Below are 15,927 nucleotides of genomic sequence, written 5' to 3'. Positions count from 1 at the left end.
TTGAAATGTGCATGCCCGATTGGCTTCTTTGTGTGAGCTATCAAAAGGTAGCCAATTGGGCTTGTAGATTTCAATGGTCATTAAAAGCGAGCATGTGGCTGCAGTACTTCTCTCATGTGTTCCCTTTAGCAGTAGATTGTACTGCATATATACTACTGTGCTCTTGGATTATGTACACTTGGCCCTGCCACCTTTCTCTAGGCCTCAATAGAAAAATTTGCTCCATCTAAGACTCTATATGGTTCCTTTTCAATCGTGGTGAAAAGTTGCCATGTTATTGGAGTTCACAACGAGTAAAAGAGCTCCTGGTGTGATTAAAACTAGACCACACTGCGGCATACTATTCCGTGGTCTCAATGTGCGGCTAGTCTACTGGGGCATTTGTGCCTGTGCCAAAATCAACTTCGTGAGTGCAATGTACTGATCTTGGTGGCATGCCCAAGACAGGTTTGTCTTTTTGGGATGGCTTTCCGAGAGCTGTTGGGCCAAATGAAAATCTACACTATGTTCTAGATAAGAGAGACTATTGCATGTGACACGTGAGGGTTTCTCTGTAGCACCATCTAACCCTCTATTCAGTAGCCTCTCCTAGCTACTGCTACTTCAAAAACGCTTCATTTTGAAAATACGTTGCCACTTGTATCTCTGTGCTCAAGCCTGCATTTATCGTGAAGCATTCTTGTTCGAGCCAACCCACTTTTTTGACATGCATCTGGCTATTTTCGTGGGCCGATTTCGAAGATAGTGCTATCTAATAAAAAGTAGCCATTAAAAGAAACCGTGGTTTGGATCATCATTGTACATGACAATTTGCCCGAAAGAAAGTGCACAGAACAGCATAGACAACCATGAGATCAATGTATCCCTTGATAAGCTGCCTTGCATGAAAGGCACACCCCTTGCTCTAGATTTAAGGTCGCACCTCTAATAGTACTAGGGCCTGCTCGAGTGCTGCCTCACTTTGCTCAAGTTGCACTCAGCAGAGCGCTCTATAAGACTCTCCTTGCACTTGCTCCACCCTAAAAAAAGAAAGAAAGAAAAATTAAATTATGGGGTTTATCGTGCTAAAACCATTTTCTGATTATGAGACACGCCGTAGTGGAGGACTCCGAAAATTTTGACCACCTGGGGTTCTTTAACATGATCCTAAATCTAAGTACCACGGGTGTTTTCGCATTTCGCCCCCATCGAAATGCGGCCGCCGTGGCCGGGATTCGATCCCGCAACCTTGTGCTCAGCACACTCCACTCTAGGCACCTGTGGATTTCTGGAGACACACATAACCCAGAGTCACAGGATGTGTGCTCGGCATGGGGAGCACACGTGCCCCATTTCCTCCCGCGTGCTCGCGTCGCCGTCCCGGTCGCACATTCCAGACGAGTCAGTTAATCAATTTTCTGCATATCATTGTGATTGAGGGTTGCAGACAGGCAGAGGTGTATTGCTCGCCATCTCGAAAGAACTCCCATCGTACCGCATCCACATTCCAAGTGAGTTGGAAACCGTTTGGGTTGTTGCTGAATTTCCCAAGCAAAAAATAATTATTGGTGTCTATTACCGCCCCCCATCTCAAAATTCCATTTTCGTTAACGAACTGCACGATGTCATTAATTCTGTGGTGTGTCAATTCCTGAGGTTACTGCTTTTCTTAATGAGGGATTTTAACATCTCTAATGTTTCGTGGGACTGTGAGCGACCTGTGCTGAATCCGCCTTCTTCGCTCGCAAGATATTTTTTGGATATGTGCACTGTATTTTCTTTACCACAATTGATAACAAAACCAACTACAATCGCTGAATCAACAGCAAACATTCTTGACCTCGTACTAGCAACACACCCTGAATACGTTTCTAACGTCACTCACCTGCCCGGTATAACTGACCACTCCATTCTATCATTTCGCATTAACCTCTCACGTCCAAAATGCAAAAACAGAAAGAAAGTTATGAAAGATTATAAAAATGCGAATTTCGAACTAATCAACCAGGAACTTTGCACTTTTCTTGTCAGTTTTCTCGATTGTTTTGAAGAGCGAACGGTACAATCAAACTGGGATTTATTTTTATTTAAGGTTCAGGAATTAACAAATGAATACATACCTACTCGTACGATAATTGCAAATGCTGGTGCAAAATGGCACAACCGCCACATAAAACGTTTGTCGAATAAGAAAAAACCGACATACCGCTCAGCAATAGTCCCCAGATGACGGCCGCAGGGCAGCCTACGAACAAGCTTCTGCCGTGTACATAGCAGCCATAAAGAATGCTAAAGATACTTTTCTAAAGGACATGCTACCTTCAATGCTCACATCCGATCCCAAAAAGTTCTGGCGCGTTTCATCCTAAAAGTGATAGCGCAATCAGTCTTGTTGATTCTGCAGGGAATACTATACCTGATGCGCAGTGTGCCCGTGTGTTAAATGAAGTCTTTGTCCGCAACTTCTCTACAACTACTCAAACAATGGTTCCTCATGTTAAACCTTTAGGATTTACATTAATGTCTCCCGTTATAGTTGACTACAATGGTGTGGTAAAAGCTATCAAAATTTTAAAAGCCTCCTCCTCACCTGGGTACGATTCCATTAATCCTAGGTTTCTTATAAACACAGTCTGTTACTCATCAATTAAATTAACAAAAATTTTTCAGCAGTCTCTAGAGAACAGTTCCCTCCCCACTGACTGGAAGATCAGGAGGGTGGTTCCGCTTCAGAAGTCTGGTAATAAACACTCACCTCTAAATTATCACCCCATTTCTCTAACTAGTATTCCATGTAAAATTTTCGAGCATATTCTATTTTCAAATCTTGTTTCTTTTCCTTAATAGAACTCATTTTTTTCGCCTTCACAACATGGTTTCCGCAAGACATTCTCGTGTGACACTCAACTTGTATGTTTCACTCACCGTCTTCATGCTATCCTCGATCGTTCCTCTTTAGCAGACTGTATATTTTTAGATTTTTCAAAAGCCTTCAATAAAGTATGCCATAATCTCCTTTTATATAAGTTGCAGTTACTAAATTTGGATTCCAAACTACTTGCATGGCTTGAATGTTTTTTTACTAAATCGTTCCCAGTTTGTCTCTGTTAATAACACTGACTCTCCTCCGAGTCCTGTTTCCTCAGGGGTACCACAACAATCGGTGCTTGGCCCTCTTTCTAATCTACATTAACGACTTACCTTCCTGCGTCTCTTCCCATATCAATTTGTTTGCAGATGACTGTGCAATATTTTGAGAAATAACTAGTCCTAACGATGCTACTATTCTACAGTCTGATCTGGATGCTGCGTCCGATTAGTGTAAGACTTGGTGCATGGAATTAAACACTTAAAAATGCGAAGTCATGCGTGTAACTAGATCTACTAATACAAATGTTTCACATCATCTTGATAAAGTTCCTTTGGAAGTAGTATCGTCATATAGATATCTTGGCGTCACTATATCCTCAAAACTAACCTGGAATGATCACATTGGATCCATAATCGCCAGCGCCAACAAAACACTTCCATATCTTCGCCAGAATTTCTCACACGCTCCTCAGACTCTTAACACTAATTCGTTCTAAAGTGGAATACGCCGCCTCTGTTTGGGACCCTTTCCATGACAATCTAATCTACTCACTCGAAATGGTTAAAAATAACTCTGCAAGTTTTATTATGTCTAATTACGCTCGGACCGCAAGTGTGACTAATATGAAATCAAGCCTTGAACTACCATCACTAGCATCTCGCCGCAAGATTCATCGCTTGTGTCTTTTTCACCGCATATTTCACTATCGTTCACCACACGATTTCATCTTTCCTCCCCAGTATGTATCATCATGCATTGACCACCGACAAAGTAGCCATTGCTTTTTGTAGGACTTCTACTTTCCAGTATTCATTTTTCCCCAGGACTTGTGAGGAGTGGAACCATCTTCCTACCACTACTGCAGAAATCACAGACCAACGTTTCAAGAATGCTTTAACTAACAGTAACTAGTTTCTTTACCTCATGCTATTTTTTCGTTGTTTCTTGTTTGCTTGTGCTTACCTGTATCATCTAGTCCTTTTACATTGTTTTATATTTTGGTGATTTGTTAATTAGGGTATTGAATTTTTATTCGTACATTATGTATCTGCATGTATAAGTGTATTTTTTCACACAAATGTTTTTTTTTTTTTGCTACTCCCCTCTGTAATGCTTCGGCCCTGATGGTATAATAATAATAATAAAAAAAAATAAACCGTTTGCAGCAGAACACTTATACGATTCACAAAGACTCTTTTGTACCAACCCCACCCCAAGCACGTTTCACATTACATAGATGTAAAATGGTTTTAAGTACGTAGTTCTGGCGCTAGTGAGGTGCTTGTCATAGTCTGGCAAAAGTTCTTGTGGCTCATCCTTTGCTACAAATGCAACCAATGATGCACCCTCAGGGGCATGCACCTGGATGTTCAATGTCGTATGTATGCAAATTGTGCAGAGAAATACACTATAAATGAGGTATTGCTGAAAATATTGAGTCTAGGCATATCCAACACTGCATTTGAATACTGGACAATTTGCAAACTTCTGTAAGCAGGCTTTCCGACATACCTGGCCATAACCAAGATGGTTGCAGTTTCGTATGCGTTCCTTGGCTTAGTGTGGTTGCGTTCCTGTGAATAACACTTAAAAATGAGACACTTGTTTTGAAAGCTTGGAAGTTTTGAAAGATGGTACAAAGGGCAGCAGGAATGATGTCATCAGTCCACATGTTGATACCTCAATTTCGATTCTAGCCTAAGGTGTGCCATCACTACGACAGACGAGGTGCATGGAAGAGCACGCTTTTAGGTTTTGCATATCCAATCTACACATCTTGCCATTGATTGCATTTTTGCTCGTGCACAAATGCAGAGCCATTCAGCATCGGGGCACTTATGCGTAGAAGCTACTGTAGTGGCCACTCTACTGTTTGTGCACTTCATGCAATGATTACGAGACATACAACCAAACGAAAAAAAGAAAGCATTTATTCACAATCGCCGCTTAAGAGTCGCAACAATGGTAGCACCGAAGAAGCTCTAAAAGACCAATGTCACAGCAGTCTTATTTTCTTCTGCAGCACTTTCATGCGTGAAATATATTAAAATAACTCTTATGCATCTGGCTCTACAACAATAACTTATTTTGGTTTTATCCTAGGTACCTCATCTCAGCAGAAGGAAAATAGCTTTGTTCAAGGACTATCAACACATTTGACATTCTTCTATACAACAATCACGAATGCCTACATTTTGTTACTATGATACAACAAATGACAGTGCTCTATGAACCAGCTGAATTCTCACCGTTTGGGCGAGACAAGATGTTATGTGTGTATGCTTTTTATTACATGTGTGCACGATTGGAGAGCTTAGTTGTGCCCACACAAAAATATTTCTTTAAATACACTATGATCACAGCTAACAGCATTCATTGAAAAGAATGTCCTGTCCATTTCTGCTCCTCCAAGCACTTCAGTCGTCTTCATCGCTGTCACTGAAGTGGGCTGTGTACTTCCTCTCCTCGTGAGTGTCTCTTGCATAATTTATTAGTTGCACAACCTGCAGAACAAACACACACAGTAGTCAGAGCTCTGCAAATAAAACTGCCCAATACTGCATCACCTTTAGAGGGCAATCAACAGATTTGTGGATGAGTGCTTGGTTTCCATTGAAATTTTGCCTTCCTCAAACTGATGTTTTTATTTATTTATTTATTTACTGGATTTAACATCTCAAAGCAACTCTGTGGCTATGAGAGACCCTGTAGTGGAGGGCTCCAAATTTATTTATTAATTTTGAACACTGAGGGTTCTTGTTCCAAAAGCCAGGGGAAAGCCAGTGAAAACAACACTTTGAAGCACTGAGGGTTCTCTAATGTGCACCTAAATCTAAGTACCCACAGGTGTTTTTGCATTTCACCCCCACCAAAATGCAACAATTAGAGCTGGGAATCAAACCTTCAACCTCGAGTTAAGCAACAGAACGCCATAGCAACTAAGCTACCCCAGCAAGTAGATTGCTGTTTTAACTACAGTTAAACCTCGATATAACGAACTTCAATCATAAAGAAATTCTCCACATAACGAAGTAGTTAACTTTTCATAACCTCTTGTCCATAGTACACCATGTATTTTGAACTTCAATATAACAAAGTAAAGTTTGTAGGCGATTTCAATATCACGCAATTTCAGTGCCGCCGCAATGGAATTTCGAGACAATAAATGGACACTTCCGTGCACGCAGATGGTCAAATGATTTAATTACATGTGGACGCTTGCACATGCACCTCTCAAATCATGCACGGTGCGACAAGGGTGAACGCTGAAGTGGAGCCACATCATGTTCCGTATAAAGTCCAAGTACGATAAGATCCTGTCGCACCCCGCGCACTGTGTGCTTTAGGTGCAAGTGAAAGTGTGCGAGGGTGAGACAAGAAAGCTGGTGGCTGCACGAGTGCCGCCTTCCCGCACGTGCAAAGGGAAAGCGGGGGAGAGGAGCAAGCTCACAGTAACACGATCAAGTGCGCGTGAGCGGGCGGCGGAGTCGGGGTTAAGCTAGCGCATGTGCGCATATGGAGCCGCGTACCGTGCTTTAGAGGTAACCTGCCGCGTGTGCAAAGAGTGGGCACAGCAACATGTAAGCAGTCTTCCCGTGCATTTAGTATTGGAGATAGCGTAATCGAGAGTTTCGGTGGCCCGTTAGAGCAGGATGCACACGAAGCATTCTCTACCCGCCACCGGCGCTTTTCCTAATAGCGTCATCTAAGTACGGACGACCCTATCAGCTGCGGGGGTGGACTGCACGTGAAAGCATGGCTGGCTTAGCTTAATTCGTACCTCCTATGTGGAGATATCATCGACATACGTGGCATTAAACCGTATCATTTGTTGCCGACTCTCAAATTTATTAAAATGGATCGTTTTCACATTCAAATTGGCTTTTTTCTATTGCCCCTAATCCAGAAAATTCTGCGGTCCTTTTCCATGTAAGAAAAATCAACCGACGACTGCAGTTATTTGCATAAAAGGTTGAATTTCAGTACAAAGAAATTTCAATATAACAAAGCAAATTTCAGATTTTACCTACTTCGTTATACAGAGGTTTAACATTTTATGTACTACACGTGATCTTCTTTTACAGAGATGGTGCTTATTAAACGACACCGCAAACTACCATCAGATAACTAAAATAAGCAGTTGCATGTTATCTTTGGCTTTGGAATTAGAGCAGCATGTTAACTTGTTCTCAGCTCAAACAATCTTTCAGCAGTACATTTATGTACACTGTGAAGAACAGAGTACAGTTAAACTTCGATATAGCAAAGTAGTTAAAATCGGCAATTTGCTTCATTATATAGAAATTTCGTTGTATTGAGATTCTACCTTTTATGCAAATTAGTAGTCGCCGATCGAATTTTCTTACGCAGGAAGAGGCTACAGAATTTTCCAAATTATGTGGCAGTCCAAAAAAGCAAACTTGAATGAAAAAACAATTCATTTTTATGAATTTGGGAGTCGGCGACGAATGATACGCCTTTATGTTGATATTTTCACATCGCACTTGAGAAGCCATCTTTCTTGTCTCACCCTTATACACTTTCACTTGCAGCTAAAGCACACAGTGCGCAGGGTGCGATAGGATTTTATCGTACTTGGACTTTATACGGAACAAGAAACGGCTCCACTTCGGCAGTCGCTCTTGTCGTGCGGCGTGCAATTTTAGAGGTTACAAAAATTCAATTACGGGGTTTTATGTGCCAAAACCCCTTTCTAATTATGAGGCACACCGTAGTGGGGGACTCCGGAAATTTGGACCACTTCGGGTTCTTTAACATGTGTGCTCTGAGAGGTGCATTGGCAAGCAGCCGTTTGTAACTCAACCATTTGACCATTCGTGTCCACGGAAGTTTCCATCTTATGCCTCAGAATTCCTTTTGCGGTGGAAGCGAAACTTCGGTATATTGAAATTGCATACGAACACACATTGTTAAATTGAGGTTATGAAAAGTTAAATGCTTTGTTATATTAAGAATTTCCTTATATTGAAGTTCGTTACACCGAGGTTAAACTATACCTCCATGTTTAATTGCACTCATTCAGAGTGTGCTTAAATGCAGGTCTTCCTCATTTTTTCCCCAAGAAATTTATAAAAAATTGTTGAATGCACATTTAGGCCAAGACGCATTAAGAGATTGCAGTTGCTGGAACCCTGAAGGCAAAAATGCGAGTGAGAGGAGCAATAGAGGTTCGCTAGTTGCACAATCAGAAGCACATATGCACACGAAGTCATCATTTTGAGTTGCTAGCTAGTTCCAGGGATTGAGGGGCTCAAAATACTGAGCACTGAAACACTGAACAACTGAAAAACAATGGTCTCCTTGGTATTACACTTAAACCTTACACATTGCTTCCATCATCTCTCTCTATAGTCAGATACAACTTTAGAAAAAAGGGGGCGTTCACTCCTCCGAGGTGAAGGCACACGAGCATCTACCAATAGGCGCACACTCTGGACTAACGTCATGAGCCGGACGGCCGGTGACTCTGCCGACGGAGAAGATGGCCGCCCGCGCTTCAAACTGGGCGAGGTCGTGTCAGCTGTGTGCTTCAGCCCCTCGTCAGAGTGAATTCCAGAACTGTTTGTGATGGTCTATCATGCCGGAAATATTACTGCGAGCTTATGATGCGGCATTTGTGCCGCGTGCGCTGCGCGACGCTTTGCCTGAAAACAGGATCCCCCGGTGACTGCTATGAACACACATCCAGAGTGTTTGTTCCATGCTGTTTTATTTTGCTCCCAATGAAGTTACGACGAGAAAAGTTTTCCAAAGACTGGTGCCTACTGTTAGCGGCGGGTGTGTTCGTGTACTGTGTCGCTGCGTTTTTCGTCGGACGGGTAGAAGTGATGGAGCAAAACCATTCTCAGGAGAAATCAGAAAAGTGTGCGCGCATGAAACAAACCTACAACTGTCTCAACAGAAAATATTTGCAGAAGAAGCCTTCAATGCAAAGATTTGTTGCCGTCAACTTAGTGTAAACGATCATTGTCAGCAGTGAGATAGCCGAGCTTCTAGCGACGGTGCTCGAGCGTTGTGTAGCACCGTCGATTGATTGCTGTCCACCAGTGCTCACTGCACGCGTAAGCTGTAGAATGCGTGCTGTGAAATTGTGAACACACAAAACCAAACAATATAAATTTTATGCTACTTAAAACCAAGAGTATTTATTTAAAACGATGAATGAAGCATCTTTGTACCTTCCTGCCTCGACTGTATTCTTGCCCCAGGTTTGTAATGGTTGTGATAAATGCATTGTTTTATGTAAGTCGTTTTTCAATAGCAACTGATTCATTTTAAGCTTGGAAGATGAGTAGTAGATATGCCGTGTACATGTGAACAAGCGCAAAAGCCTTGCAGAGCTGCTCTTTCTACTTTTGTCACTTGCAATGAAGCTAAAGAGCAGACGACAGGCAGCGTTGTAGAAGGCACGGGGTTATTTTCCTGTTGCTATCTGGCATGTGCTGTGGCATATGAGAGCTCTACTAAACCAGTCATCAAAATACAAAAGTCTATTTATACCGAGAATTACTCATTTCAAGAGCACAATTTTTCGAGTGGGACTATTTTAGTCGCGGAGGCAATCAGCTGTTGCGCTTCGGTCATCTGGGTGGGGCCTCCCCTTTTTTCTAAAGTTGTATCCTACTATAGCTCTCTTGCACTGATGTATATTTAATTAAGTGGTTGATGCAAATTGAGGACAAACTGGTTGAATGGTTTCTTTGAGTAGGGCAACTCATACGTAAAAATTTGCAGATAAGTTAGATTTTTATTTTTATGATGCGTGTGGTTGGTTGCACACATTTCTGGTGCTACCAAAGACAAGAATTTTGAGAGATAGTATGTGCCCTATAAACTAAGTGACTGCTGACTAGGGTAGAAAAAAAAAAAGAAGAAAATTAATGCTGCTTGTTTAAGGTAAACCACAGAGGAATTTCCAAGTTACAGCGCAGCATGGCAATCTAGCTGGTGTAAACAGCGAAAATGCAAGCAAACAGTCATTGTGTACTACCATGCATTTTGTAGCAAACTTTGGCATATGTACCAGTGTGTTTTGATACGAGCAGAAGGAACACAACACAGAAAATATTGCCACGGCACGTCATGGCTTGGGAAAGTGACATTGAAGAGCAGGCAGGTTAATCTGGAAAACGACCCACAAACGGCAAAGTGCTGCACATGTTCCCGTGCATGCTCGGTGACTGCGCCTGGCTGTGACCATGTACCCGTGCACAGTGTTTCACTCTATTTTTGATTTATTTCTCATCTTTCTACATCACCCTCCCCCACCTACAATGTAGTATAGTAAACCAGACTTTCTGTTCTACCTTCCTGCTATTAATTCTGATTCTTTAAAAGGTTTTCTTCCTCTCTCTTACGCCAGATTAAAACTTTATCTTTGTCCACTAGAGGGTACACTTGCGCTCGGCAGCATGCAAGGCAAGGTTAGAGCCAAAGGTCCTACAAGGCAGAGGATCACAGGAAAATGGAGGCTTGAAGTGAATCACAGCAGTCAAACAAGGAAACCCACTAGCTACCTTTTAGACAAAGAAACAATACAAGCATGCTCACTGAAATGTTAGCGCCAGTGAGATTCCTTGCTCGACCACTGAGATTCACTTCAAGACCAACTAGCAGCACAATTCACCACCTTTCCCAACCTAGAATGGAGCAAGCGGCACTGTGCCAGCCTACCTACAGGCAGTTCAGCCATGGCGTTAATCAACCCACCTTTCGCGCTGTGGTCTCACTCTCGCAGCCAACACGAAGAGATCCATGGTTCAGGTCCAAGCTGGCCGAGAGCCGCTGGTTCTCGGGTCTTAGCAGGAACTCTACGTAGAAGGGCGGCTGCGGCTGGGGCCCCAGGTTGGAAGGGAACCAGCGGCAGTAGCTGAGGCTACTGTAGTGCACTACATGTACGATGCTCTCAGAGTGAGCACCCTCACGCTTGATGATGAAGGCACGCTCGGTCGATATGAGCACCCGCAGGCCATCAGGGCGGCTCTCTAGCTGCTCCATGGCTACGAACCTGCACAAACATGCAATACAGCGGTGCTTAGAACTTCTGAAGGATGAATTAGCTATACATTCGGTCAGGTTGTGGTAGCTCTTATACAGATCATCAAGAATATTTCCGTATTCGTGGCCCAGAGTTTTCACCGGTGAACACGGCTTCCAAATAAACGCAGCAGTACAGAGGCACATACTAGCTGAAAATGCCTACGAAACCTAGTAGCAAGTTCAGCTGCTCACTAAGCATGTGTGGCAGAAACCTGATTTACTTTTCCAATTTATTTTGTTCTTTAGTACCACCTTCCAAACACGACGCATTTGAAACGTAGTTCAGAACAGAAACTAGCAAGAAACAATGCAAAAGCTAAATGTGGCCCTGTACTTTGACTACACCATTCGCATTTTACTGGTGCAGGGCCCCTCTTTACGAGACTGCACTTAGAAGAGAAGCACTCTTCTTCAAGGCTTAGCAGAAAGTTTCATTCTGCCCAAGAGGTGGCTGCCACTCTTAGCAAATAGAAGGGCTGTCTTATTGTCAATGCACACACTGAAAGTGCTGGCACCACGGTGGGCACTGGCTCTAGTGCAACTTCTACTGTTGCGACTGCACAGGAGCCGTTCTTCCTAAATACCGGTGGAGCTTTGATCAAGTATGCGGCAGGCAAAATGGACTCGAATGTGTGTCGCAGAATTTCCATCCTGCATCAACTACTACTGAGACACGCCGCAGCAACTGTCGCGCTACTGTCATGAGCCGTTGGTGACGCTTATGGAGGCTGGTGAAAGATGATGAACTTCGACCAGCAATGCTATCTATTTGAACAAGCTCATGCACGACAGAATTGTGACACGCCGATAATGGTGACATGGTTTGATAATGTAACAAACAATCATCTTGTCAATTTATGTGCCATGTGTTACCCAACCATGTGTTTCAGATCAATCGGCAGTCACCACAGAAATTCGACAGTGCGTTCGATGCATGATGCATCGAACGTGATGCAGCATCACTTAAATTCAATACCAATAAGCCTATCACACTAGGAGCTACAACATGAGCACATCTTGTGCTAGGGCTGGAACTAAGCATTGAAACTAAACCAGACAGCAGCAAACTTACGGCACACTACACTTATCTGCAACGTCTTAAGCTGCTTTATGTCTTGAACATACACTATGCTCCGCACCAAAAACCCATCTTCCCTTCCAGTTTGCAGTGTCTTCGAATAGGGCATACACTCACAAAACTACTTTGCAATTGTCACTTACTATTGGTCATTTCTGCAGTGATCATGTTGTTGTTATGCCAATCATTATCATGGTGACAAGCACGTGAATGTCAACTGATGGTGAAGCACTCTTATATAAAGAAAGTTTTGAGTACAGGTCTTGGTCACTTTAACCAGAGGAGAGAAAAATAAAGCCTCCCCTTTTTCGATATGAAGAGCCAGTGAAGGCACAACATTTGCAATACTGCTGCACACTCATGCAGCACCCTATATTACTAAAGCCACCTATTGCTCACTATTCGAACCACATCAAACAATGCTACTAGCTTCCACAAAAAATGCATGTTTTTTCTAATTGTTAATGCGCTTTCAGGGTAATGATCTCAATCAGCTTTTGTTTATGGGCTAGTTGCCTGCTCCTAAGCTCACATACTACATGACGTTTGGGGTTCAAAGGATGTTCCACATCCAGTGCCTTGGCCTGAGCGTCACTGGCTAGCACTTCCAGTGTTATGCTTGTCCACACACACAAATACCCAAGTAAGTGGAAGGGAATATGGCCGCCTAGCTAGCTCAATAGTTAAAACACTGCACGTGTAATGTGACAGATGTGGGTGGCAAGTTATCTTTTCGTCCACTTTCAATTTCACTTATCACATTATTTCTATGTTTCAATTAAACATAACAATAATTGCTCCTATGCTTTCTCTGGCTTCATTGCCCATTTCTTCATATGGTTGAGATTAACAAGGAATCCAACCCCTCAAATCCCCTTATTCTTATCATTGCTCTTTGCACCTCAACTTTCCACACTGACCAAAAGAATGAGAAAAGCACCACTCACAGGTCTCCACTGGCATCGGTCAAGTTGCAGAGGAATTGCTGCCCAAGCGCTTGAGTGGTCGAGTAGCAGGGAAGCAGGCCGCCTGGCCCCGAGCAGAGACGAGGCGCCCGGCAACGCCGTGGGTGCACGTGCGATAGGGGTTTGCTAGTGTCGCGCACAATGCTCGCTGCCTCCGTCACCAGGTCCAGCAAACCGGCGGCTGGCATAGCCACTGTCCCAATCAGGCCCTTGCCCAGGCCTGTCAACAGGCCCTGGACGCCCTCATTGATTGCCCCCTGGTACGAATGCTTCGCGATGCTGGTGAAGCCCCCAACCACTCCACTGCCCAGCCGACGCAGTCCCGTTACTATGTGGCGTTCGCTCGACTGTTCAGGTGCTGCAGTGCTGCGGCTGCGCTGCTCCAGCTGTCGGCCAGGGTTGGCCACCGTAGTCAGGCTCTCGGACAGTGAACCAGCCATCTGGAAAAAGTTTTATCACAAGCCTGGCCACACACAGCTGCTGAGAACCTACACGGCGAGGAATTCGTTCTCTATAGAATTATGCGCATGGCTATGTGACAGAGTGAATGTGACGCAATCATTAGAGCTGAGCTTCAACTGATCGTTTATTTCTGTCTGCCTTCCACACCAAGCTGCGAGCGCTCGAAGTGGCAGCGAACTGCTGAGGCGTTGTTGGGAGTGGCAATATGACGCATGCAGATGGAAGAGTATTGTGTTATTAAAAGGACACTGAAGAGAAGCACTAAGTTTAAGCTGCTTATTTAGTCTTAAAATTCTCCCTGCGTTTATTCAACTGAAAAATGTCGTTGTTATTAGAAAAGGAAATAATATCGAACTTCCCTCTCTTGAATTACATGCCCAAGCCCCATTCATGATGACGTCAGTGCGATGTTGCACATTTACACTAATTCTTGAATATACAGTAGAACCTCGTTAATACATTCCCATTATGTATGTTTTCCCAGTGCCAATGTTTGCAATCGAGAACACAAAAAGTGACGCAACGGAGTCGCGCTCATTATTGACCGGTTCATATGTTCCCGGAAAACACAATTTTTTAGCACCAACGTTCAATATGCCGCCAAACTGTGAACGTATAATACGTTTTCGAGCCGCTAGATCCCTAGCAAACAAGAAAATGTGCAAGGTGAGCACGATCGAGAGCAGTATAAAGCAGCCAGTCTCACATGAAAATGACAGCGCACACAGTTTCTTATTCCGGTAGTACCAGCAAATCTCTGCCTGGGTCATCACACGCCATATTCATAGCTATCGCCACCAAACCTATTGTGATAAGCATCTTTACCTATCCGTTCTATAGTGTGCGGTGAGTAGTGCCATTGGTAGCATAAGGCACACTTTTAGTGGGCGATAATCCAAACGTGCCGCCATTCCCTGCTGCAGGCCAGCGCGATGTGGGCATCATGGTTCACTTCGGCAGCATCTAGCATCACCCACCAGCTCAATTTTGTTTGTTTCCCGTCACCCTCTTAATACACCACACAATAGGAAAACAATAAAATGCATCTTGGACCATCAAAGCACCACCAGCTTACCATGCGTGCCAGCGATCGATCGTCGCGACGCTTCGTATTATGTAGATGTCAACAATAGTTGAGTCTGCCACATTTTTCAGTTACTTCGGATTGTACATTTTCCCGGTTAGTACGTTTTTCCAAAATGTATGAACGAGGTTTTACTGTATGACATCCCTACATGCCACGAAAGGAGCTTCAATTTCAAACCAAGCGCCATTTGCCCTTTTCCTCAGGGGCGCTGCGCTCCCAGCTCGAGAGTCGACATCAATCGCACAAGTGCACCTATTTACATGGCAACGCTGTGACGTTACTCACAGTGACACGTGACTTCGAGAATTATTCAAGGCAACATCTCCTATTTGTTTAATCTGTTGCTTCAATAGATGAATTAAAGTTATGAGAAATAATAAAACATACAAACCGAATGTCTGCATGTCTTTCGTTTTACTTTGTACTGTAGGAAGAGAGACATACTTCCGTTTCGTCCACTTCCCACATCATGCAGTTGTGTGCACAGAGAATGAAACTGTCATTTTCTACTGTGTTCCAGAGCCGTGATCAAGCTCTTTCATCCTCTTGCATGTGTCTCAGTGCTGGTGATTGTGGCACTGACTTATATTGCTGCATCGTGAAACATTGTACTACACAAACGGGGACAAAGAAAGATGTACAAGGACAAGTATTTATCTTTCTTTGTTCCCGTTTGTGTAGCTCAAAGTTTCACGATGAATCAATTCCAACCAGGCCGCCTCGCAGTGGTGCTTCAGCTTATACTTTTAATCAGTTGTTCTCGTGCAGAGCGCACAAAATCGTTCGCTGCGCAAATCAGGACAAACGCAATAGCTTGCGTGCGCAACTTCAACTGGAAGTGCGCCACTCTGCAAAAACGCGGGAGAAAGAGGAAAAAGAAAACGAAAGAAGGCGGGGCCAGTGTCATATTCATCAAGGATACTCCGGTTCCAGTATGGGAGACCACCAGGAAGTAATTTCGCTCGTGAAGGCTAAGCGGGGCAATTGGAGAAAGTGTCTACAGTCAAATCTCGTTACTGTGAACTCTACATTAACGAATTTCGCAAATTTACGAATATTTTAAGAATACCCGCCAGATTGCCTATATTTTTAACGTAAAAATATTTCAGAATAACACATGTAGTTTATTTTCCCCTTCATAACCGAGGAACATTAGTATTACGAATTCGGCTAAAAGTGATGGCGCCGCAACTCTCGTGTGAAA

General features: G+C 43.5%; 1 protein-coding gene across 1 annotated transcript in view; it reads right to left on the bottom strand.

Moving 5' to 3' along the window:
• Window positions 1-4,984: 4,984 nt before the first annotated feature.
• Window positions 4,985-15,927, bottom strand: part of Vps13D (vacuolar protein sorting 13D) — a 173,928-nt gene continuing 162,985 nt past the window's right edge. The window contains exons 76-78 of the mRNA XM_065430344.2: window positions 13,157-13,614; window positions 10,802-11,099; window positions 4,985-5,574 (exon numbers count right to left, since the gene is read on the bottom strand). Of these exons, the coding sequence (XP_065286416.1) occupies window positions 5,488-5,574; window positions 10,802-11,099; window positions 13,157-13,614 (843 nt within the window). The 3' untranslated portion in view covers window positions 4,985-5,487. The remainder of the gene's footprint in view (window positions 5,575-10,801; window positions 11,100-13,156; window positions 13,615-15,927) is intronic.

This window comes from Dermacentor albipictus, chromosome 2 (assembly GCF_038994185.2).
Source record: "Dermacentor albipictus isolate Rhodes 1998 colony chromosome 2, USDA_Dalb.pri_finalv2, whole genome shotgun sequence".
Taxonomy (NCBI): Eukaryota; Metazoa; Arthropoda; class Arachnida; order Ixodida; family Ixodidae; genus Dermacentor; species Dermacentor albipictus.
The sequence above is the reverse complement of the archived record's forward strand: the minus strand, read 5'-3'. Positions and strand labels throughout refer to the sequence as shown.